The sequence below is a fragment of the Choloepus didactylus genome, chromosome 6, assembly GCF_015220235.1.
Source record: "Choloepus didactylus isolate mChoDid1 chromosome 6, mChoDid1.pri, whole genome shotgun sequence".
NCBI lineage: Eukaryota > Metazoa > Chordata > Mammalia > Pilosa > Megalonychidae > Choloepus > Choloepus didactylus.
In genome coordinates, this window is record NC_051312.1 from 49,973,119 (window position 1) to 49,998,786 (window position 25,668).

General features: G+C 41.9%; 1 protein-coding gene across 6 annotated transcripts in view; it reads left to right on the top strand.

Annotated features, from left to right (window-relative positions):
* Positions 1–25,271, top strand: part of MPPED2 (metallophosphoesterase domain containing 2) — a 190,304-nt gene extending 165,033 nt beyond the window's left edge. For 3 of the 6 annotated variants that reach the window (XM_037840463.1, XM_037840464.1, XM_037840468.1), the window contains exons 5-7: positions 16,151–16,266; positions 19,327–19,440; positions 22,401–25,268. In XM_037840463.1, the coding sequence (XP_037696391.1) occupies positions 16,151–16,266; positions 19,327–19,440; positions 22,401–22,519 (349 nt within the window). In that variant the 3' untranslated portion in view covers positions 22,520–25,268. Of the gene's footprint in view, positions 1–16,150; positions 16,267–19,326; positions 19,441–22,400 lie in introns of all 6 variants that reach the window. The other 3 variants (XM_037840466.1, XM_037840465.1, XM_037840467.1) reach the window with 3 other exon arrangements.
* Positions 25,272–25,668: the final 397 nt, after the last annotated feature.

Genomic DNA, 25,668 nt, shown 5'->3' on the forward strand with positions numbered 1-25,668 from the left:
TTTTGAAAGCTATAGAGAAATAAACTATAACCCGGTTTATTTTTAGCAGACACCTCTAGGAAACCTTGAATAATGCTCTATTTATAAAACAAAGAGTCTGTTTTCATGCAGACTTGCATGAAATAAGGGAAAAAGCAGGACCGAGTATCAGAAAAATGAAATGTTTCTTTTAAAGATTTCTTGAATGATCAGCAACTCAAAACAATTTTCCTGTTTTGGGTTTTTTTATTGTTGTTTTGTTTTATTTATTTATTTATTTGGCTAATGAGAGGTCACCTGGAGATTGATAAATTGTGCTTAATATTCTGACTTTTAAGTAGATTGGAACCAAATGAATAACACCTGGAAAAGAAAAAGTGGAATTGGAAATGAGGGTGCAGCCAGGCTTTAATAAGAGTTGCGCTGCTGAGTGAGAGAGAAAATTTATATATAATTCTTCTGGTTAAATTATTTCAATATCACATTTTATAGAACTTTTATATTTTCATCATCTTTTATGGCATCAGAAAAATGAAGAAAAAGAAACCTTGGTTGGCTAAATTCAGTTGCCTTAAAAAGTCCTAGAAACTGAAAGTAAGTGACCTAATACACCTAGAATATATTATAGGTTGCAGATGGCTTCCACCCTTCCACTTTAGCATCCTGATCAATTATGGATCATGCTAGTCCCCTAATATTAATAATAATAATAATAATTAATAATGATAATAAAGCCTACATTTATTTAGTGCTTATGTGCAGAGCACTCTGCTAAAAACTTTCCCTGGATTATTTCATTGAATTTACTCAAGTGTATCGATGAAGTAGGTACTACTCTTATCTCCATCTTAAGAGATGGAGAAACTGAGACTCAAGAGAGGTGCAGCAACTTGCAAAGTCCACACACCTCCCAAGGTGTTAGTGCTGATTCAGACACAGGTCTGACTCCAGAGCTACGCTATTAGGGGCTTTGCGGTTCCTCACTGAGCCAACACTGAGCCGTTCTAAACGCCTATTCTGTTTGCACTGATAGCTCCCTTCTTCAGTCAGAGATTGGTCTCTCATCAGCCTTTTTATTGTAAAAATACACAGAATAAAATTAAAGAAAACTTGAGAATCCAAGGAAAAACCTATAACCTCCTCTGACCAAAAAGAAAACTTTCTTGTTTTTCTTCATATTTTCCCCAGGAATTGCTCAGCCAGGAAAATTTAGGTGTGACCTCCTACATGTGGCTGTCTCACCTTGTGTATGTATTTCCACTTTTCTACACATTGGTCTGTTATTAGCTGGCTGTCTCCCTATTCACTTTCATATTCATTTGTGATCTTCCCTTTATACAAATGCTGATGTGTAGTAGGAGTTCAGTAAATGTTTGATGAGTGAATGAAAGAACATGCCTCCATACAAGTAGTATGTAGTGTGCACTGTGGGCTGACTTTTCAAGCAATATTTTGTCCTACGAGATTTCTGTATTGCTTTGCAATTAATGTTTCCATAACATATGTTTTATTGGCTATTCCAATAATGGTAATTTTCTTAACCATTCCTTATTTTAATACAGTTTAGGATATAACCATTTCCAGTATTTATAAATAACACTGTAGTGAACAACTTTGTGCATAATATTTTTACTTGCTCTTGGATGATTTCCTTAGGATATAATCTCTATAAACAGGAATTACTGAATCAAAGTACAAAACTTGTATAGTATGTGTCAGCCTGTCCAATATAAATACTAATATGAACCACATATATGGTTTTAAATTTTCTGGTAACCACATTAAAAAGTTTAAAAATGTAAAATTTGTTTTAATAATATATTTCATTTACCTTAATATATCTAAAATGTTAGTATTTAAACATGAAATCAATATGAAAATTGATATTTTTACTTTCTTTTTTTTGTTTGAAGTATCCAAAATCTTGGTTTGTGTTTCACACTTATTTCAGCACAGCTCAATTCAAACTAACCACATTTCAAGTGCTTAGTAGGTGTATTAGTTAGGGCTCTCTAGGGAAACAGAATCACTGAGCGGTATCTATGACTATAAAATGAAAGTGACTCGCACAGCTGTGAGTATGCATGAGTCCAAATTCTGTAGGGCAGTCAGCAAACTGTCAACTCCAAGAAAGATGTCTGATGAACTCCTCAGGAAACGAACGAGCAACTTTGACAAATTCCTCAGGAAACGCTTCACTCGGCAGCCGAAGAAGAAGTGAAGGTCCTCTATCTGTCTGGCTTATAAGTCTTCAACTGATTAATTGGATTAAATCCAGCCAATTGCATTCTGTCATTGTGGAAGACATGCCCTTCGGTGAGTCATCAGTCACAGCTGCAGCCAACTGACTGATGATTTAATAAACCAGCCTATTGGTTTATTAACCAGCCACAGACGCCCTTGCAGCAATGGTTAGGCCAGTGCTTGCTTGACCGACAGCTGGGTACTATCACCTGGCCAAGTTGACACATGAACCTAACCATCATAGTAGGCATATAGTAGCTATTGTATTATGCAGCACTGGCCTATGATATATATAATCCTATATTTTTAAGTGGCCTTTACTTTGTAAAAACAAACTTAGCGTCTTGCCCCATTCTAATCTCCAATTATATGTATTATCTGAATCACTTCCTGGGGCACTTACACTAAACTATTCTGCTTTTTTCATGATTATGAATATTTTTGTGGCATCTGTTATGGCACTGTGCTAGATTTGAGGAACACTAAGATAAATAGGACATGGCTCACAATACACTGGGCAAGATAGGCACACCCTGACTACAGCTTTGACTCAAATTCTTGTTGAAATGAGGTGGGAAATAAATTTAAAAAAACAAAACCAAAAAAAAAAAAAAAACCCCACAAGCTAATAATAATGTAGAGTATGATCAGTTCCACAAGTGAGGATTAAACGAAGGGCTGAGGGGATTGAGGAAAGCTTCTCGGGGAAAATATAATTACAAGTTGCGCCTTGAGGGCTCAGTCGAATTTTAATAGGCAGAGATGGGGGAACGGTTTTGCTTGTGACTGTCTTGTTATCCCAGCCAGATGGCAGGTTGGTGAACAGGGCTGGGCAGTGTTTTGCATTGTGTTTGATCTCCCTGGAGCGCCTTGCAAAGTGCTTTGCAGTGGAAGGTGCTCCATAATGTTGGTTGAGCCCAATTAATAATATATGGTTGGCTGACATACAGTGAAGGAGCCACCCCGGTCTGTCTGCTTGCTTTAACCTCTGAGTTGAAGGGGCAACTTAGCTTTTCACTCATTCCTCTGATTGTGTGTACTGCCAGGTTACAGTCACAGTTTTCTCACTTTACTAAATCAGTCTGGACTGAAACTACTCGTTTAGAGCCAAAATAGTAGATAAATGGGGCCAGCACTTTAACTTAAATCTGACCTACTTGTCACTTAATCCAATTCCTCTGAGCCTGGCAAAAAGCACAAATAGGCAACACAGACAACCAGTGAATGGGAATTAGAAGACGCTTCATCAAAAGACGCCTTCCATTTATTTGCAGCTCACTTTTACAGGTATTTGTTTGACAACCTTGCAATTCTCATAGGAATTATTCTTCCCGTTTCAGAGTTAAGGAAACAGGAGTTCAGAGAGGTTAAGTGATTTGCTCAGAATTGCAGAGGAAGTAAGTTGAAAGAACCAGGACTTGGCCTCTGTCAATCTGACTCCCAAGTCAGTGTTCTTTCCATTATCTGAAGCTGGTCCCACCCATGTCTGAATGTTGTCACCCATTGTTTGGTATGGGTCCACTCAATCTTTGTCATCTACATAATCTGAGAAATAGAAATAAGGTGAATTTTGTGGTGACATAAAGATAAATTAGGAAACAAAAACCAAGGGGTTGATGATGTTAATCCTTATATAATGTTCTTAACATCTGTAATGATAATGACAAAAAGAGCTACCATTTTACAGATGAGAAAACCAAAATCAGACAGATGAACTTGCCCAAGGTGACATTGCTAGTGGAAAGCACAGTTGGGATTTAAGCGGAGACCTACCTGCTTTCTAACTCTGCATTCATAACCACTGTCCTACAAAGTTGGGCTCATTCCAGCTCAGCTGTAGGTGCCCTTGGGCAAATGACTAAAGTCCTACCTTGTTTCTGTACACCATCTTTTTTAAAATCAATACTTTGCCCACCTCTTATTGCTAATCATGAGCTTACAAATGTGAGAATGATTTGGGATATGTACTGTTCTATGTTGATGTATATGTATGCCTGGCACACAGTAGATGCTTGGTAAATGTGTGTTGAATTAGTTGAATGAATGAAAGACTCCAGTTGCTGAAGATGCCATTCTGTTCCCACAATTGGGAAGGCAGGCCCTACATCAGCTTCCTGAGCAAGTCTCTCCCAAATCTACCAGTGTCTCCATCCCATTGGAGGAAACTCCTTTGCTGTTATTTAGTAGAATTTCCACTTGCATTTGACCATATGGAAATTTTTATGATGAATATTTTTTTTCTTTCCAAATAATGTAAGTTCATTATAGAAAAGACAGAAGATATAGACAAACAAAAAGAAGGAAAAATCATCAATAACTCTCCATCCTGAGTTAACTGTTAACAAGTTGGTCTGTTCTTTTGTTCCTAAGCATTTTTTATGTACTTGAATTCATACAGATAGACATGTTAATACTTTGTTTTTCCACTGACAATCAGGAAACACAAATTTTCTTTTGAAGTTACAAACTCTTTGTAAACACTCCTCCTTAATTCAACTCTGTTGACAAATACTTAAGCGGCTGCTCTGGGGCAGATGCTGGGGACACAGTGTTAAACCCGACTGAAGTCATTGAGCTTCATGGCTTAATGTTTATGTTGTTGTGCTTAATGGTTGCGTTTTATTGTCCGCTTGTCAATTATTCTCTTTGGATCTGTTTTTTAGGTGGCAGATTTTCTTAATAGTGCATTCCTATATCTCCCGGTGTCCCAGTGTATTAAATATTATGCAAGGGATACCAGCATTAGCAGTATAAATGTGTGACAGTGTGCACTCAAACAAATACATTCTGAACTAAACCGAGCAAATACGATTTTGCATTATCTTCTGGGAATAGAGATTTCATCAGTCCGTATCTGTTAACAAATTCTTGAGAGGTCACTGTGTAACTGAACAAAATCCAGCCAATCCTGAAACCACCTTTCCTCTTTGTTTTAATCTTGGGAGATCTAGGTTGGAAAACTGCTCTCTACCTGGACATCTGGTTCCTATAACATGGCTGCAGGGTAGGAAGAGATGTGGGGTGTGGGAGGGGACAAGGCAGGGCACTCTCTGCCGGGTTTCCCAAGTACTTGGCAGTTTTCCCGCCTCCTTACCTGTCCCGTTCGTCCTGTGCTTTGGAGCCAGCCATGCATGTGACACACGCTGCCCTTGCAGGCTCACTCTCTTTTTGGACATGGTTTTACATCTTGTGGTCCTGGTTTCAGCTGCAGAGTCTTATTAGGGGGTGCGCAGAGGGAAATACGAGAGCCCTCCCCCTCAAAGGCCTGCTACTATGCCCCAGGTTACCTGCTGGCCCGGGGGCCAATTTGTGCTTGGAAGTGCTGGGTTAATTTTCAGATGAGTCTGATGTTTCCCCATGCCTAAAACTGGGTTACCCAGAAGTGAAGGGCAGAGTTTAGAGACTTCAATCCAGGGCAACTTCACTTATGAATGGTTGGCCGTGGGATTGTCCTGGAAACTGTGTTCGATCTTGTATTCCCAGTACCTACCTTGCCAGAATGTGGCTCATAACAGGCAGGCATCAAGGTCTTATCTGTTGAATGAATACATGCCCCAGAAGCACCTTACTGAGCACCCCTTCACTGGGCTTTCAACTCGATAACTGTGCACTTCATGAAGACAGGGGCTTGGCTTACTATCCGTGCCTCCCTGTGGCCAAGTTCGGTGCCTAGCACATACTGGGCATTCACAAACCTTTGATTAAAAAAGAAAAGAATGCTTCTGTTCCTTACTTCTGCTTCCCTCCATCCACTGAGCCTCCCTGTTTCTTTCAAAACTGGATGATGAGTGTGGCAACTGCCTGCCGGGGGTTAGAGATCAGCCCAGGGCCTGCTGCAGGCTGCTCCGGGCAGGGCCCTTCCTGCAGTCGGGGTCCTTAGTCTGAGCAGCGCTGGCCCTAGTTCAAACTGAGAGCTCCCTGGTGCCCAGCCCTCTGATTTCCTCAACCTACAAAACAAAGAGCCACTTCTGTAAGCTCCAGAGCATGTTTGAAATTTGCTTAATCTGCCCACCAAGATAGGAGTCCTGCCACAGTCTTTTCTCTGCCAGGTCAGGCTCCCTTTCCATGATGGATGGACATTGTTTCAATCACTGGCCTGTGGGAAGGAAATGATTGAAAATCTTGCTTTTCCTGCTAGGTATTTTTTTGTAAAATTTGAGGCAGTTAGGCTGTGGGAGGGCTGGGCAGCCACTGTAACATTTTTAATAATTCAGGGCACACCAAGTTTGAAAACAGGTCATAGTGATTTGTGTGTTCTTTGCCCCTTGGTTCCTGAAGCCAAGTCTGCTTACACCACCTCCCTTCCAGCAGGGGAAAGAAAAATGGGTAACAGAGGCTTAATTCTGACAACGTCTTCCTTATTAGTTACAAAAAGGAGGCACAGTTGGTGTGTTTGTAAAGACTGCAGTGTGTGCTGCCTTCCTTAAGGAAGCCCCTGTGAGTGCTCGTGGTCCTCAGGCGACTGCCTCACGTATGATTTGTTCCTTTCCCGTCCACAGCACACAGACCACATTATTCACCCAGGCCTGCCCTTTATCAAAGCAGCATCACATTTCCTCCCAAGGACCTCATAACTGAAGACCAGACTACAGAGTCATAGGGAAGGGACTAGACAGCTGGTGAGGGAGAAGGCGGCACTGCCCTTTGGCAGCAGATGGGCCACTGGTTTGGGCCAGGAAGTTTTCGCAGGCAGCTGCTCGGGGGTGTAAATCTTGCCCTGAAGTTAAGTTTTCCCTCCCTCGCCTGGCGATGTCAATTGGTGTGTGTGTCTCTTTGCTGCACAAGGTGTGAAGTTGCTCTGCAGGCTAATGCAAGACACCTTTTTAATTGCATGAAGACTAACTTCCAGGTTGCCAAGTGGAGGAATCTGTGGGGAGAAGGCTGGCTTCTGAAACAAAATCCAGAGCTAAGAAGAGGAACTGAGGCATGCAGTGGGGAGCAGGACAGGTGTCTGCCTTTCATCTAGATATTCAGGCTGACACATCTGGTGCCAGGGTAACTGCTATTTCTAACTGATGGGAAGCTTTGCAGTCAAGGGAGGGCTGAGCTGTCAGGTGAGCCAGAGATCAAGAGTTATCATGACAGCTTCATGGCATGTGAAAGGCATTGTGAAGTGTGGTGTGATTTTAACCAGCGCTGGTTAAATTAGCTTCTCTTGGACCCGGTGTGATGTGCAGTCAAGGAGGGACCGATGGTGGGCTGGGAGTGCCAGGCATGAAGATGGCTGAAATTCTGAAGGGCCACCATTTAGAAAAGAAAGTGTATGTGGAAATTGATTCCCAGTGTCTGAGTTTTGCTTAACGGAGGTGTAAGGCAGTGATGGCGTTAATTTGTAGCTTGTGGATTCTTCCAGGAAACTTTTCTGAGCTCCTTTTTACAAATATTCCAGGGACCCAAAGTAACCCCTTTCCTGAACTTCCCCAGTTTCAGATCTTGTCAAAATCTAACTACCTGTCCTAACTGGCAAAGCAGCTTTGACTAAGAGTTTTGCCCTGTGCGCTCACATTCTGCAGAATTGCCTATGCAAGACTGAGCAAGCAAGTAAGTGAGCAAGCAGAGTGAGTGAGTGCCTCTCGGAAAAACTTCCACTCAAAAGTGAACTGAGGAAGTGCCTTTTAATAAGTAATCAGTCAGAGGGAATCACTCTCTGTCTAGCCACCTAGTAATGCCTATTCATTGGGGACTCTTTAAAAGTCTGGAGCAGAAGGGTCCATGATTTGATGAACCCTTGCTTGGGAAATTCTAGAGAGACACGCACAGACACATACATGTAAATAATTAATCTAGATCATCTATAAATTAAAAGCTGCCCATTAGCACTTACTCTGTGCCAGAATTCTTTCAAAAGTTTTACACAAGTCATCTCACTTTATCCACATAGGCAGACGTGTTTCCATTTGAAGAGGAGGAAACAGGCTCAGAGAAACTAGTCAGTGGCAGACCCAGGATTTGAACACGGATCTGATTCCATAATCCATGCTCTTGAGCTCTGCTTCAAAAGCAACAGTGGCTCGTTTTTATGGAACCCCTGTGTTCTCGTAGCTTTGAGTGGTACAGCTAGATGGCAGCTCCCCCACCCCACCCCACCGCACACATACACACAGCTTCTGTGCAGAATTCCCAGTGGAGTCCACCCCAGGACTTCCAAGCCGTAATCTCTGTGGGCAGCTCTCTGAAGACCTTATTAATAAAAAAGTCCGAAGTCTGTGACTCAGCCTGCCCAGAACCTGTCCATGTGGAATTTGTGGACACTGATCAACACCATGGCTGTGAACCTGAGTGGCCCGTCTGTGTAGAACAAGTACCAGCTTCAGTTTCCAAATCCCACTTTTCCAAGGCATGCCCAGCCCCCACTGAAGTTTGGGGTGGGGGTGGGGTAGATAGCCATTCACCTGTCCACCCCTCAGATTTATGGTTCTGCAGCTCCCTGCTGCCTGCACGATCACACTGTGTACTGCAAACACAGATGACCTTTGCGGCAGTTTCATTCCATCCTGCTTCCATATAGAAAACCTGTTTTGTATTGACATTGTTTGGAACGAGTGCTGGCTGCGTTAACTCCCTAGCTGCCTGCCCCTCGAATCTCAGCCCAGAGGGGCCAAGTGCCTCTCATTTTAGAGAGCAAGAGGGAGGGAGCTTGAAAGCACCCCCAGCTTCCATTCATTTGAGTCTGTAGTCCAGTGGATTTAGGCAGATGGAGTTGCTCCCCTTCCTTTTGGGTTTTCTAACCCTGTATGTGGGGATGGGTTGCAGACTCTGATTGGCCCACTGGCAGTAGGCTGCTTTGTGGACATTTTCTTACAAGTTGGTTCCCATGTGGTATTTGTTAGTCACAACTAATCATTAAGTCCTCCCCCCACCCCTTACCTCCCATTGCTACAGTACAAAACCCACTATGGAGCTCTGGAGGTTGACTTGGCACATATTTTCCAGTGAACCCCTGATGGCTCACTGCTGGGGTTTTGTGTTCCAGGTTGAAACTCAATTGGGTAAAGCATTATTCACTGATGCTGATGCATTCAATCTCTGCTCTGCGCAGAGATTTCTCCCACACTGGACTTGGTCCCTCAGAGGCAACTGAGGTAATTCACTGAGAGCAATTCACAGCACTTAGTTAGAATATTGATAATCTGCACAGGATTGTAGCATATTAGAATTTTTAGAACTCGATGAGAGATTGAGTGCCAGGGTTTGCCAGGTTGGCTCAGAAGTGGGGCAGGGGGAGGTGCCTGGGGATGATTTAGAACGAGGAGTGGGCTAGGTGGGTGAGCTGGACTCTGACCTCTGTCTTCTCTGTCCCACCCGGCAACAAGAGCACCTCTGCATTTACCTGCTTTGTGTATTGGGCTTCTGCCTAAGATATCTACAATTTAAAAGTATGCTTGAAATCCAGTAATTGAGTCCACCTCCTCATTCATTCCACAGATAAGGAAACTTGCCCAGTGAGGGTCCTCTTATCGAAGATCCAAGTGACTTTAGTGAGTTGGTACTAGATGAGAATTAACACACACATCTCCCAACTTCTCTATGCCCCATTTGTCGTGCCAGTCTGGGATAATTCAGGGACCCATGACAGGGCTGCTTTTCCCATTGCCTGTCCCCTGCCAGGTAGGAAAAACCTGACCTGGATTAACTAGAGAAATGGAAAGCACCCCAGGAAGACCATAACAACATTGTGGAAGCCACACTATGTTTTTACCAAGTTAGGTCGCCTCATCACACAATTCCATGGCATACCCTGGAGTTGTGTAATACACAGCCCGAGAAACTGTACAGAACAGCCCTGTTTTTATTTTATGTATGCGGTAGCCAAACTGAAATCAGGCTAGACTGTTTTAGTTCAGCGTTGCACAGGGAAAGAATACAGGCTTTGGAGATAGCAGTCCTGGGTTCCAATTTTGACTCCACTACTTACTAGTCCTGGGAACATGGATAAGCTACTTGTCATCACTGATCTTCAGACTTTTTAACCTAAAAATAGAGCTGCTAATCTCTAGCTCACAGGGTTATCCTGTGGAATTAAATTTGATATTCCATGTAAAACACCTATGTAAAGCATCACAGGCACTTGATAAATGTTCTTTCCTTATAACTTAACCTTTCTCTATCCCTCCCTCTCTCTCACTCTCTCTCTCTCCATCTCTCTCTCCTCTCTCTCTCTCTCTCTCTCTCACACACACACACACACACAGAGATTTCAATCTAAATAAAAGCCAGACATTTTTTAAGCTTTACCCTTAACTTAGAAACTTCTGGAATTTGTCATAAGTTTAACATTAAGCAAATGAAATTTGGGATTTCTATAGACCATGGACTTGTCTTAATCTTTTACAGAGCACTTACAAAACTGAGCGTTTCACTGGGGGAACAGGGTTGTGGGTTTCCAAGAGAAAATTCTATGAGAGAAAACTGGAAAGAATGAAAACATTGCCTCCTGTTCTTGCGACTCTCTTGAGCCCTGGGATGTCCTGGGGGTCCACCCAGAGGCTGTCTGCCCCCAGCCCGACTGTGACGGACAAATCAGAGCCCCTCATTGTACCGATGGCTTGGGTGTGCTTGGATTCTTCCAAACCCTTCTTTGTTTGCCATCCATACAGGAACCGGAGTCCCAGAAGCTTGCTTTCAAAATCTAGGAAAACAGATGTTTTTGCTTATTTTTCTTTTTCTCTTGCCAAAATGCTCAAGGTCCTGAACTTGCTGTTTGTTTTTAACCTTTAAGACAAATCTTGGAAGAAGGTCATCATTAAATGGAGGGAATGGATAAGCATCCCAAACTGGGAAAGCACGATTTTAGACCCTAATGAAGGTGTTAAAACCTGAAGGCAGGGAATCCTAGAGGACAAGAGAAAAAGTCCTGGAAGACAAGAAAGAAAAACTAATTGAGGATCTACTTGGCATTCTCCCGAGGCCTGTGGGGATACCCTGTAGGGTAAGAAATTGATCACAGCCTTCTCCTCAAGGGAAGCAAACACATTGCATCTGGCTGAGCAAGGTGGCTGTGCAGGGGCTGTGTGGAAGGAGCATATGTCATGTACCAGATGAGGCACGGTGACAGTCACAGTCCCTGTATCTTACAGCCTGCTCATTAGACAGTTTAGGTACCGTATTAGTTTCCTGTTGCTGCTCTAACAAATCACCACAAATTTGGTGGCTTGAAACACACATTTATTTATTTTAGTTCTGTGGGGCAGAAGCCTGACCTGGTCTCACCACACTAAAATCGGTGTTGGCAAGGCTGCATTCCTTTCTGGAGGCTCTAGAGGAAAATCCATTTCCTTGCCTCTTCTAGCTTCTTCTCGCCTCCATGGTGGCCACTGAGTAGTCACAACTTAGTCTTATGCTGTTTCCTTTGTTTGATGTGGTGAATTGCTTTTCTCTTGCTGCTTTCAGAACTTGCTCCTTCTCTTCAGTATTTGAGAGTCTGATCAGAATATTCCTCGGAGTGGGTTTATTTGGATTTATTCTATTTGGAGTTCGCTGGACATTTATGCTTTGTGTATTTATATTGTGTAGAAGGTTGGGGAAGTTTTCCCCAACAATTTCTTTGAATACTCTTTCTAGACCTTTACCCTTCTCTTCCCCTTCTGGGACACCAATCAGTCTTAAGTTTGGACGTTTTATTTTATCTATCATATCCCTGAGATCCATTTCGATTTTTTCGATTTTTTTCTCTATTCTTTCTTTTGTTCTTTCATTTTCTGTTCTCTGGACTTCTAGGACACTGAGATGTTGTTCAACTTCCTCTAATCTTGTATTGTGAATATCCAGAGTCTTTTTAATTTGGCCAACAGTTTCTTTTATTTCCATAAGATCTTCTTTTTTTTTATTTACTCTTGCAATGTCTTCTTTATGCTCTTCTAGGGTCTGCTTTATCTTGCTTATATCCTGGGCCATGGTCTTCTTGATGTCCTTTAAATCCTTTGCCATGTTTTTGTTCCTCAATTTTAGTTCTTTGATTAATTGTGCCAAGTACTGTGTCTCTTCTGATATTTTGATTTGGGCGTTTGGAATTGGATTCTCCATATCATCTGGTTTTATCATATGCATTAAGATTTTCTGTTGTTTTTGGCCTCTTGGCATTTGCTTTGCTTGATAGGGTTCTTTCAAGTTGTTAAAAAAAGATACCAATCTAATTTTTCAGAAACACAGTTTGGTGGCATACACTTTCTCTAACTAACCAGGAGATGGTGTCTGTGAGTCACCTATACCCCTCAAGTCAGTTCTCAACCTTGTCCCCACGGTGTGTGGGGAAATGATTCTTGTGGGGTTCAGTTGGAGAACTCAGTTTGGGTGTGTTGCTGGAACCATCCACCCTGAATGTGGGACGTGTGTCCGGGTGGCCAGGGAGGAAGGGCAGCCTTAATATTAAAATCCCCCAGGTTCCCAGAGATTCAAGGCTGCCACAAGAGTCTAAGCCTTCATTTCAGTTTGGCCCCAGATCCTCTCTCTTACTGTCCCACAAACTACCAGACTTGATGTAGCTTCCCTGGGTTCTCCAAGCGGGCCCCCCTCCCAGCTGTGATCCTCCAGGACCTCTGCCGAGGGAATGCTGTGCTACGTCACCAGTGCGCGCCGTCCCTCAAGGGAAGACCTGGGCTGCCGGGCCGTGCAGGGGCACTCTCAGCCTGATGCAAAGATGGCCGAAGGGGGCGTCTCAACCCCTCCTGCTCCTAGCACAGTTCCTCCTTCCCAGCTCCGGGACAACTGGTGGGGCTCTGGGCTGTGGGCATAGCCCCGGGCAGGAGTTTATCCAGCCCTCCGGGGAGCCAGCTGCTGGCCGCGGGGTTTCTTTCTGTTTCTGGCTCTCCCTTCTGCTCCCTTGGCCCCGGGGGTATCTGCCGCGGGCTATCTTCCAGGCCAGACACCAAGAGGCCGGCCCAGCCCCCTCTTGCTGTGTTTTACTGTGTGGTTCCCACTGTCACAACTGCAGCCGCTCCTGGGTTTTTCCCTTTTTTTTTTTTTTTAAAGAACCAGTTGGTCTCCAAACGCCAACCCCTGGCTTCCCCACACCGCCGCGTGGCTGCAGGTCTTTCAGCCAGCTTACTCACAAATTTCAGAAAGCAGACTCCCGGTTTCACCAAGTATACGGCCCCTGTGGTACTAGCAGACCTCGTCCAGCTGGCGCATCGCTGTAACCGGTATTCTGGATCACTTTCTGGTTTTTATCTAGTGTTTTTCATGGAGGTGTTTTTTTGCCCTGTCTCACCTAGCTGCCATCTTCCTCTTCTAGCTTGTAAAGGCAGCCTGCATTCCCTGGCTTGTGGTCTCTCCTTCACCTTCAAAGCCAGCAGCTGTGTGTCGAGTCCTTCTCACGTTGCAACACTCTGATCTTTCCTTCTGCCTCCCTCTTCCACTATTAAGGACCCTTGTGATTACATCAGCCCCACCCGAGATAATCTCCCTAGCTAAGGTCAGCTGATTAGCAACCTTAATTCTATCTGCAGCCTTAATTCCCCTTCTCATGTTAGGTAACATAATCACAGGTTCCAGGGATAAGGACATGGGCATCTTTTGGGGAACGGTTACTCTGCCTACTACAGGTACATAGGTCACTGTTACACTAAATGCAATGATCATATATATTAGAACTCTTTAACTTGCAAGAAACAGGACCTAACTCAAACTATTAAAGGAGAAAGATTTTATTGGCTCCTGTACTTGGAAGGAAAAATGTGAGTTGGCTTTAGGCACAGCTGGATCTAGCTGTCCAAGAATGGCATCACAATACTCTCTTGTGGCTTGGCTTTCTTTGTGACGGTTTTATTCTCAAGCAGGGGCTATCTGCATGGTGGCTAAGATAGTCCCCAGACCGTTCCAGGCTTACATAATTCTTGAGGCTCAGTATCCCACAGAGGAACATATAATCTCTTTCTGAGCAGCACAAGAAAAGCCCTGACGATGACTCTCACTGGCCCAGCTTGGGTTATATGTACACTCCTAAACCAGTCACTGACCAGGGAGATGCAATACGTGTCTCATCCTCAACTGGGATGGAGTCACCTTTAGCCAAGGCACATGTATTAAGTGGGAGAAGGAGTGGTTCTCCAAAGGAAATTCAGATGTTGCTATCAAAAAAGCAGATAGACACCAGGTAGACAAAAACAACATGTGCCTGTTCCGCCATGTTTTTGTTGGACTTTGAAACCAGGCAATTTATGTATTATTGTAGTTCAGAGCTCATTTGGCTTCAAGGAAAAAGAAGATACTCAAACATGAAAAAGTGCAGAAGAGGTTCACCCAGGGCAAGTAGTAAGGTAATTAAGGTAGTTTATAAGAAGAGGAATTGCACAGTGGTTAAGAGTATGAGTTTTATAACTGTATTGCCTGGGTTTATATCTAAGATTTCAGTTTTGTTTACTTGACTTATCTGTGCCTCAGTTTCCTCATCTGTAAAATAGGGACAAAAACAGTCCCTACCTCATAGGCTGGTTGTAAGGATTAAATGTGTTATGTAAAGTACTTAGAATAGTTCCTGACTCAGAATAAGCACTCAATAAATGATAGCTATAATAATAATTATTATTGTCATATTATTACAAGAAAGTCCACAAGGATAACCTAGGGGCTTAGAAAATGGGAACCAATTCAGATACTGTCTTAGTTTCTATTTTCATAATTGGGGCCACACAGTTTCTTTTCTCTGAAATCATTTCTCTCTTTACCATCTCAATGAAAACTAAGGTTCTAGCATGTAACTTAGATTTTTACGTGACCTTGAATAGCCATCCTTACAACCCTGGCCTTGACTATATGTATCCACCACCAAATGCATGCTGTGTCAGTGTTTCTGAGTTCAGATTCTTGAGAGAATCTGAATAGTTTGGCCAATGGTTGACTTTAAATAAGGTGTGTAGTCTGACTAATTAGCTTAGTCACCTTAGACAGAAGTTACCTCTTTCAGTAGGCATCTAAGGAGCAGTATAAGCTGAAAGGGAAATTTGGACTTGGCAGGAAAATTGACTGACTTCTCTTTTACACGTTTACCCTAGCAAATTGGAATTGTCCTATTGTACAAAAGAGAGTCACTATCAAAGAATAATAGTTATAACTAAATGTTTAGGAACAGGATGATACCAGGGACTGCTTTGTGCTGTGTGATTTAGTCCATAGTGCTTGTATTGATCATTCTCCCTTTATTATAAAGGGTAGAGATATTTTCAGCTCCAATTACAAATCCTAATCAGATAAACAAAGATGCCATTCACCTCTGCATATGACATCAGTCTCAAGAACTCATTCTTAGAGCAGAGGTTCCGGTGATGGTGGAATATTCACATCCACTTGCTGGAGATGTCCCCCAAATCTTTCCTTTGCTGGCAGGAGGAAAATGTCATACTTGCTTTTGGCTCACTGTGTCCTTTTTATTTTCCAGAGCTGCCTTATTTCTTTTTTTTTCCAGAATTCCTAGCTCAGGATATTTAAATCCTTTCAATGTATAGAGGTGTCCAGTGAACAGAAGTGTCTGCCTTCGGAACACTTGTCCTTTCCCCCAAGCCGTTTAGTAAGAATGTTTCTGGTGAAGTGGTTTCATATTGATGGCGAGGAAGAAGGAGAAGGAATACGGATGGAATTTCTTAGCTCTAAAGCATTACAGGAAAGTTAGAAGTGCTTTGCATCTGGGTCCCGCGTTTTAGGAAGCTCTGAGATTTGGGGGGAAGACAAAAGCATCATCAAGATTTTGATAGAGGTCTGTTGGGAAAGTCTCCACTGTAAGAATTCCTGTGCCCCTTTCTAGTTGAACAGTTCTTTGGCTCCACGTTTGATTTCAAATGCATTGGTTTTGAAGCAGTCAACAGAAAAGCATCCTGCTGCCAGGAGCAACCATCAAAAAGAAAAGAGAGCAATGCAATGTGTGCGAGAGGGAAATATTGCAGAGTGAAAACGGGGCTTTGCCGGCCTGATATCATGTGCGTTATCTCCCCCAAAGGACCCCGTGGTTTAATGGATGGGGCTTTAACCTACCCAGAGGTCAGTCTCTGCTGGACAAGTGGAACCTCATCCCTGAGGGCATTGACATCCTCATGACACATGGACCTCCTCTAGGTAAGTAAACCAAGGGTTGTCCTTTTTCACACTGCAATGCCTTTTTTCCCAGGCATAATGAATAATGTTTCAGGGACATAATCATTTTCCTCCAAAAAAAGTGACTATGAGAAAAAGTCAATGTCTTTAACGAAAACCAGTATGATAATTAAACTCCGCAGTTCTGCTGGGCTTTACAGGTGTTCCTGAAATTAATTTTTTTATTTAGTCCAGTCAGGGAAAATCAAATGAGTATGGAGCATCACACACAGTCTTTTGAGCCTGACAGTTTATTTTAAGAATGGATTTCACTTGGGAATAAGGGGAAATGGACATGAGAAATGAAAGGAAAACAGGGACTTCCTAATTGTAGGGCTTTTGAATGACGATGACAGAAACTTTTGGTTAAAAAGAGTTCATTTTCCTTTCCATATAATGCTGCATGGGAGGGGATGTCTTTAAAAGTTTAGCGTTTGAGCTTGTTATATAAGGAAAGAATCATCTTTTTTTTTTAAGCTAAAGTGTCCTGTAAGAAGCAGGCACATAAAGCCTGCATCCAGGTTTATATTGCCAGTTTGTTGTGAAGATATCCCCATTTATCCACGTTATGGGATCAAAGATGATTATTTGATTTATATAATTATATTCTAATTATCCATGAGCTTATTATCTCTTTGGCTTAGACACAGAAAATTTTCAGCTTGGAATGCCACCCTGATTCCCCATCTACTCATTACCCATCATGCCAGGACCCTTCTGGTCCAGCTAAGGAATGCTCAGAAAATTCAGATGTTTCTCTTTTAATAGAAGAGTTTTCTTGATCATCTTGGGTTGGGAGGGAGATGGGAAACACTTAATGCAAAAATAAATGATTTTCAGTTTTTTTCCTATGGTTTGGAAGTTGTTATTCATGTCATTTGCTTCCTCTGGAAGCCAGTAAAATAATTTTTTAAAAATCTAATATTCATCCAATAAGTGAATTTAATCTTTGTAGATATTTTCTCCTCCAAACCACTTCCTACTGTTTCTTTGTCTCCTCTCCTCACAAGGGAAGTACTCTGTATTTCACACAGAAACAGTGGAAGTGGAGTCCAGAGCATGAGCCAGGATAGAACCCGTTAATGGTAGGGGAGCCAATTCCATTGCAGACATGGAAATTGTACAGATTGTACAAGATGAGCATTTCCTGACTTTTCAGTGCTTCATGATCACTTTGCCATGCTTTTCCTCATTCCATTGCACCCCATCTCATGTTTTACAAGATTATACCTGTCTACAACCTTGATCAAGTGATAATTAATTAATTCCCTTATCATTCAATCATTAAAGACTAGATAAATCAAAATTGCCAGCTAACTATTCTGATCAGCAGGAGCTACCCAGCAAGACCACTCTACAGAGATATCATTACAGCCAACTTGATTTTTTTTTTCCTGAGCAGCCTAGTTGGGGGTGCAAGAATGATATCCCTTAGGCTATTTTTTTGGTAAATGGCTTGGACACCCTCACTTTAAAAACATTTACATGTCTGAAGTAATACTGGAAATCTAACTTTACAATCCAGCAGAACAGTTGATTCACAGATTTCATCAAGTCGTTAAATTTGGTGTAAAAGCTAGTGGCAGTAAGAGTAAGTGTGAATTCTAGACTCCAAAACAGAATTCAGACCTCCAGGGAACGCCTAATAGAGAGGCCAGGACTCCTTCTTTATAATAAAAATGAGGTAAAACAGAGAGTAAGAATGCATATAGCAGAGTAAGGTCTACATCAAGGGGTTCTAGTATACAAGGTCAGGCAAAGCTTTCCTAAAGTACGGTTGAACCTTAGTTAATAGAATTACTGGAATTCTTGTGCCAGTGCTATATGGGGACAGAATTGGCCTTGAATTCTCTTCTGCTGGTGAGGGAAGCCACACCTACATGTGTGTCTTACTCTTAAGATATGAGAAAGATGCTTTTTCAGGTTCTTAATATGTGAAATGAATTTTTTTTCCCCTTCAAAAAAAAAAAAGCACATCTATGAGAGAATATTCCAGTCATTGTGGATTGAAGGATTTTTTTCATTTAATTAAAAAGTTATTGAAACCCTTGACTGAATTTTTGCTAGGGATCCCTCTTTCATCTGCTATCCTAACCAGATTCTCTGGCCACTCCCCTGTATCCCTAGTAGTATGTCTTTACAGAGATGCTAAATATTCATGTCTACAGCTTGGCCAAACCAGGTAGAATAAGCTTGCCTGCCCCTTTCTGCATGATCATTTCTAAATAGATAGGAATACCCTAATGGAGTTGCGCAATGAATTCCCGCAGATTATGATTTAGCCTTTCATCCCACCCGCCGCCTTTATACCCTTTCCTGCCGAGGTGTAGGGACTCCATTTTAGACCATAATCATCCAGACAACTGACTTTTGCTATAATCAATGTCAGTTTTTATGGATTTTCTGCATTAAGTGTAGAACTAAATGGCTTTTACTTTAAAAGTAGTCAATTAGCCCCAGCCTGCTAGATGCCACCATGAGTTCATGTTGTTGCCTCTTCCCAGTGAGGAGACTGGATGAGGACTTTGGCTGTCCCAAGCTTTGGTCATCAGGAGTCACCAAAGGTTGAGAGTTGATGGATCTAAAGAGAGAGAGCAAGGGATTTTGTGGCCAGGTGACAGGAGCCCCTCGCAGCACTTCGTATTTGAGCCACCTTGGAAGTAAACTGTTATAAGAAAGATATAATAGAAAAGAGAAAGTGACTAATTTGAGAGAGAAAGAGATATTATAGGACTGCCGGTAATAAATGTCATTGAGCCCATGAAGAAGATTTGAAACCTGTGGCTAAATAAATCAAATCCTTTACAGAAAAAAAATGTTAATTAACAGGAAGGAAAAAATGAAAGCCAAAAAAAATCCAAGAACCTTAAGAAGACAAAGTGACAAGTGAAAAGTTTCTTAAAAGCCATTGTGAGCTTTAATGGAGAGGGTAGGATTACAGATAATGTAATAAACCTTCTGTGAGTTATGGCTTCCTGAAAGTCTAAATGAAACCTTACCTGAAGAAGAAAATTAAGAGTATTGATTGCATTTTGCCCTTAGGTTTTCGAGACTGGGTTCCAAAGGAGCTTCAAAGAGTGGGCTGCGTGGAGCTGTTAAACACAGTCCAGCGGCGAGTACGGCCCAAGCTCCACGTGTTTGGTGGAATCCACGAAGGTAAGAGCAGAAGAAAGGAGTTCACAGCACATTGGGTCATTCATTATCCAAGATCTTGTTCCACAAGGCGGGAGACCTTAGCAAAACTGGGAACACTGGAACAGTGGTCTGCAAACATTCTTTTTTTTTTTTTTTTTCCTATGAGCAGAGCCTCTTTGTAAGAAATTCCTGCCTATAATATTTTATATGGAGCTGCTCTGTTTTAAGCAGAGTGGAGGATAAAAACGAGGTCTAGCCCACCTTACCACAAAACCAGCACTCCCCTGGGCAACTTTTGGAATCTCATGGCTCAGATGAGGAATGTTTGATAATACTATGGACAGTTTTTCTAAAGAGAGTTAGAATAAATGGCCTGTATATTAGACAAAAATAACTTTTATGGTCCCTTCCAACCTGCAAATATTGAGTTTCATATAGAATATACATAAAGACCCAGGGAGACAGCACATTCTCTAAAAAACAACTTATAATGAAAGCCATATAACAGAAGTGGTAGGAACCTGCTCATTTGCATGTAGATATTTTCTTACTAACCTCAAAAAAACATTTCAGATTTCTCAGTAATCATCAGGGCTATTAGCTCGGGCTGAGGTTAAGCATGATAGTTAAATCTCCCCTAAATGGGAACTGTTCCCGTTGGTTTGTTCTGCCTGTCGAGGTAAGTGGAGTCAAATTCACAGAATCCGAATGCCCCACAGGAACCTTTAGGGCTCTGAGTTTTGTCTGCCCTGCCTTTTTTCAGACCAGGGGTAACCTGGCCTTTGGCCTGACACCACACCTCCTTCCAGCAGACCCTGAGTTTCCTGGCCTTGCCAGACCTCCCCAGTCACACACGCTTGTGTGCAGTGGATGCATTGAAGGAGGCAGCTGCTATCTTCTCTCCAGCTCCTGCCTGCAGCCTCTTTCTGAAGTTATTTATGAATCTGCAGTCAAATCGAGGTGTTTAGGGTTATGTGCCTGACGAGGCAAAAAACAAAGTTTGCTTTCCAGAGCCCACAAATCCAGTGACTTCCTGGTTAGGCAGGTAATAAAGAGCATATTGAAAATCATCCTACTGAGGCCAGAGAAAATTCAGCTTGCTCCAAGTGCAGGCGCCAGCTGAGTGGATGAGTGGATGAAAGCAGGGGTGAAGCTCCCAGAAAATGGGGATGTCAGCTCACCCTCACTTTGAGCTTGTGCTCCCTGAAAAGCAGGGTACCACCCTAAGTCATGACAGGGAAAGATGAGGCGTGGGGAGAAGAGAACAGAGAGACGGGAGCTCATTTCTGAACAGCATTTCTGGGGAGCTGTTATCTTCTTGGAAATAGGTTTGAATTCTTGCAGCACACGCATATGAATTTGCATTTCACTTTTATTTTTTTACATCATGAATTAGCTTTAAACTAGCCATGCAGACAATTGGGGAATTCCACTGAAGCCCCCAAACAATAAATTTGCTCAAAGGGGAGGAGATCATATTCAAATAAGCTTGTCTCACTTATTCGCTTAAGACAGCTGAAGAGGGCAGAGAGAGGGCAAATACCAACCTCTTGATGGAAAGAGATAACAAGACTTTATGACCTCAGAACTAAACAGTGCACGTTTAAATGCCTCTTTTCTTTTTCTCAAGAGATTTTTCCATTGACCCTCATTAAGCTCTCCACAGGCTTACTTGGAGAAATGGAAAACAAAACAAAACCTTATCAGTTATTTCTGTAAGTCCTGGTAATTTTATTTTTTCACGGGTGTATTTTTCTTTGTCATAGGAGCCTGATATGAATGCAGAATTGCAAACTTGATTGCAGAGGCTCTTTGGCAAATCTAAAGTATCCAGGGAATTGTGCGAATTTGCAAACATGCTAAAAATTTCAACATATTAAAAAATTGTGAAAGGAACATACATACCAAAGACCCCAGAGAAACTTTCTTAGCCTTCTTCCAATAGTAAGTCACAAGAAATGTATACCGCGTATGGGACATATTTATGTTTGATCCAGTCTCCAGGTAAGTTTAGGAAAAGAGTGTCCCATGATAATGTTTCTACACATCATTTGGACATTTGATTAGTTTATGCTTTTGAATGAAATGGAACTCAGCCCCCAACCTGCACAACACGATGAGCCTTGAAAATATCAAGTGAAATAAGCCAGACGCAAACGGACGAATATTGCATTCCACTTCGATAAAATACCTAGACCAAGCAAACTCATAGAGACAAAAGTGGATTCATGGTTAGCAGGGGCTGGGGGTAGGGGGAATGAGGAGCTATTGCTAAATGGGTAGCAAGTTTCTGTTTAAGGTGATAAAAAAGTTTTGGTGATGGATGCACAACATTGTAAAAGCAATTAATGCCATTGAATTGTACACTTTGGCAAAATGGCAAATTTTATGTTAAATATGTTGCTACAGTAAAAAAATAGATCAAAAAAAATGAAAAAGTATCACTTGTTAACCTTTGTTGAGGCAGTTGAGAGATTATTTTGTAGGCAAGGAAGCTAAGCATCCACATCTCCCAACTCCCAATCCAGGGCTCTTTCCAATTGTCCCATCTGTCTCTAAACCCTTTTAGGGTATCAATGTGTTTGCTTCCAAGAAGTTACTCAGGTCAGTCATTTGTTCCATAGGACACAGTAGTTAATATAGGGCTCTGGAATGAGAATCATATTTTACAATTAGACGGAAAATGTTTGTTTGTTGTCTTAAAATCCTCAGTAGTGAGGAAATCACAGCCGTTCCCCAAGAAGTTTAGTATTAAAATAAGAAAAAACTGAATCTCTCTTCTTTGAAGTAAAGGATTGTCCCTACCAAGAAAATAGAATAAAATTGTGTGGCAGCTTTTGAAAGCTGTTGTATTTGGGGATGTGTAACTGATTTTCATCTCACTGCCTACTGGCAATGATTTTTTGTTTTCCTTGCCTAATGGACCTGCATCAGGTCACTCACATGGGTATATGTACGTAAGTGTGACACTCTTCCCACAGGTTACGGCATCATGACAGACGGTTACACAACATACATCAATGCCTCAACGTGTACAGTCAGCTTTCAACCGACCAACCCTCCAATTATATTTGACCTTCCAAACCCACAGGGTTCCTGAAGCTCCATATGCCCGATTGGAATGTGAGGAAAGGTCTATAAACTGTCATTTTTCTAATTTTAAACTTATATTCTCTTACTTGTTTATTTCCAAATCCTGTGAGTTCCTTTTGTAAATTGCTGGAACAGAAACGCTAGAGGTTGTGCTGCTTCTTTATTATTTTATTTTTAAATGGGCATCCATTTGAAATCAAAGAAGCATTGTGAATTTGTAAAATGATTTCTGTTTTCTCAAAGGCCAGGCCATTGTAAATTGTTAGTGTTTGCCAAAGGACAGCCAAGCTTTCTTTTAAAAAGTGATCAAAATCTTATTTTAATATGCTTTAAGCTGGAAGAAAAGAAAAAAAAAGGTAGACAGTGTTTTTAAAAACCACCCAGATTTGCACAACTGTTTAAGAATATTGTTTCAAGTATTTTATTTTTTGATGTTTTGTTGTTGTCGTTGTTGTTTTCTTGGTAATGCTTCTTTTTTGCAGACATGGCCCCAATTTATAGCAGTCTTCTCAACAGAGGTAGACGTGGAAAAGACTTCTCTTCACACTCTCACTATGAAGAAAGCTGTGTCAAGGGAAGAAAACGGCCCTCATTTAAAGGAAGTCTTAGCTAGTGAGCTCCATATCGTGGTTATACAAGCTCTCGTTGTTTGTTTATTTCTTTTAAATTATTTTAGCTTTAAAAATATGGAAACGGAATCTGTCAAGAGCTGGTATTTCATGCAGTAAAAAAAACGAACATACAGACTCCTTTTCGATATGAATTTATATATATATATATACGTATTTTTTTTTGTGAATTATGACTAAGTTAGGAGTTTAATATTGCCAATGACAGTTCAACTGCAAAGGGGTGCACATTAGAAATCCGAAGGAGCTGACACATTTTCTCAGAACTCAAGGTCTAAAAGAGCTTGAGTTAAATCTTGGTGCAGTTGCAGGCATGTATAAATGGATGCAATGGAAGCTAACTAAAATAAGGCTTAGTTGTCCTTTATATTTAAATACCCTGAATTGTCTTCTTACTCCCTGCCCCTCATTTTGCACTGTGTGTGGATGCAATCTTCGCTAGCACAAAATATTGTCGCTAATAGTCATTTCTGTTTTCCCATTGTAAATGCTGTTGAGCTTTATTCTATTTTATGTTACCTTGTTAATGAAATTTAGGAAAGCAGTTGTTTCTTTAAATTTATTGTGATATTCTTTATCTAGCGGCCTTTATATGCAAATAAAATTGCAAGATTTTTAAATCTGTGATGTTTGAAGGGATTAGTGGTGGGAGGGTGGTGGTTTAAGTCCTGGGGAAGGGAGTTTTATTCATACGCAACACCAGTAATCCCTTTAAAAGAATTAGAGTAAGTGACTTTTTAAAAAATTTTTCAATAAATTTTTATCACTCGCCATCTGCGGTCGGCAGGTAGATCGATAAGGCACTCAGTGTACTCTTTCCTTCCATCATACTGTCATCTATCTTACTGTAGATTTCAGAGGATGACGATTTCGTCTTTGACTACAGTCACTGCTCCTGTAGAAACTAAAGTGGCCATGTTACTGCGGACATGTCTCTGATAGTGAGAGGGGGAAGCAGCTGATAATAGAGTAACCACTGCACAGCCCCTTTTGTCCCCAAGAGCAGTCACTATCCCCCCTTGCTGGTTTTTTAATATATCTATCCAAAAATGCTTTTGCAGCCAGAGGTGGTGGATGGTAAGGTGGGGAAATCTGTGTATGTCATTTTTGCTTTCTCTGGAAGAAGTTGAAGAAAAACCATATGATCCTGAATTTGCAATGTATCCCAAAAGTCTGTGTTCTAGTACCCATTAGATTATATTCAGATAAATCTGCCTGCCTTCTTCTCCATAGAAGCTCCTTTGGTGTTATTCCTGAAGGGAATTCTTTATTTCAGTCCCAGCAGAGTAGAAAGAGAGTGTTCTAGTCCAGAATTCCAGCTCAAACTCACATATAATTATCTTGGGCTATTGCAGCTGTTAATATTTATTTAAGCATCTCAGAGGCCACCCAGAACCATGGGGGACACTTTGGCCTGAGTTTGCAAAGCAGATCCCTGATGCTCTAGCTTCCCAAACAGAGGTGGTCTATGATGTGCCAAAAGAGGTACTGGGAGCAGGTAACAACCATCTTCTGACCTGCTGCATCAGTCAAAGTGGTGCCAACTTCAGGTCCCTTCCCAGAGAACTGGAGTGAGAGATGGGCTGAATGGAAATTTCACCTGGTAACTGTACGAGGAGCTGGGCACAGACTTCTTGAAAAGCAGGCTTTCCGGAGACAGGCAGGGGATCATGATGACAAGTGTGTGTACAGCCCTTGAGAGGACATCTGGACACAAACTAATTAAGCTAAGCACTTACTTAAATTGCCTTTCATTGTGTGGGGGCTGGAAGCAACCCAGTCTGTGAAACCTAGAAGGGGAAACGTAGCATGGCTCGTGGAACAAGGTTCGTGCAGCCTGTCCACCATTCCATCTGCATGAGCTGCCTCCGCGGGCCCAGACTGTCCAGAGCCTGAAGCTTTCTCCACTGGGCCTTCGAATAAGGAAACATTCCAAGTAGCTCTCACAAATTGAGCACTTTCCCTCTCCAGGCACTCTTCGGAGCACAGCTCGTATTTTGTTTCTCATCATCACAAAACCCTGGGGGAAGTCACATTAGCCCCATTTTTTAAGATAGGAAACTAAAGTCCCAAAGGTTAAATCATTTTTCCAAGGAAAATGGAAAGTTAAAACCAGGTCTTTCTAACCACTGAAGTGTACACTTAGAAATGGTTAAAATGGGAAATTTTGTGTTATATAAATATGCTTCCAGAATAAAATAAAATTGAAAAACACTTTTGTCTAACTTCCTAATCCCATGCTCTTTCCATCACCCTATCTCTGGACCAGAAAAGTTGAAACCCCCCAGGAGCTGATATAAAACTGGTATGGGCCTGGGGATACTTCCCATCTCTCATGTAGGAGCCCCAGGAGCATCCTACAGTGGGGCTTTGTGACAAAGTTTGGTTGGACCACTTCCTCTCTGCTTGAGGGATGGCACAGTGGAGTGGCTAAGAGCACAGACTCTCGCGCCACGATGCCTGCCCACAGCCTGGCTCCACCTTGACTTAGCTCTGACACCTTCAGCTGGTTACCCTGTCAGTAAAA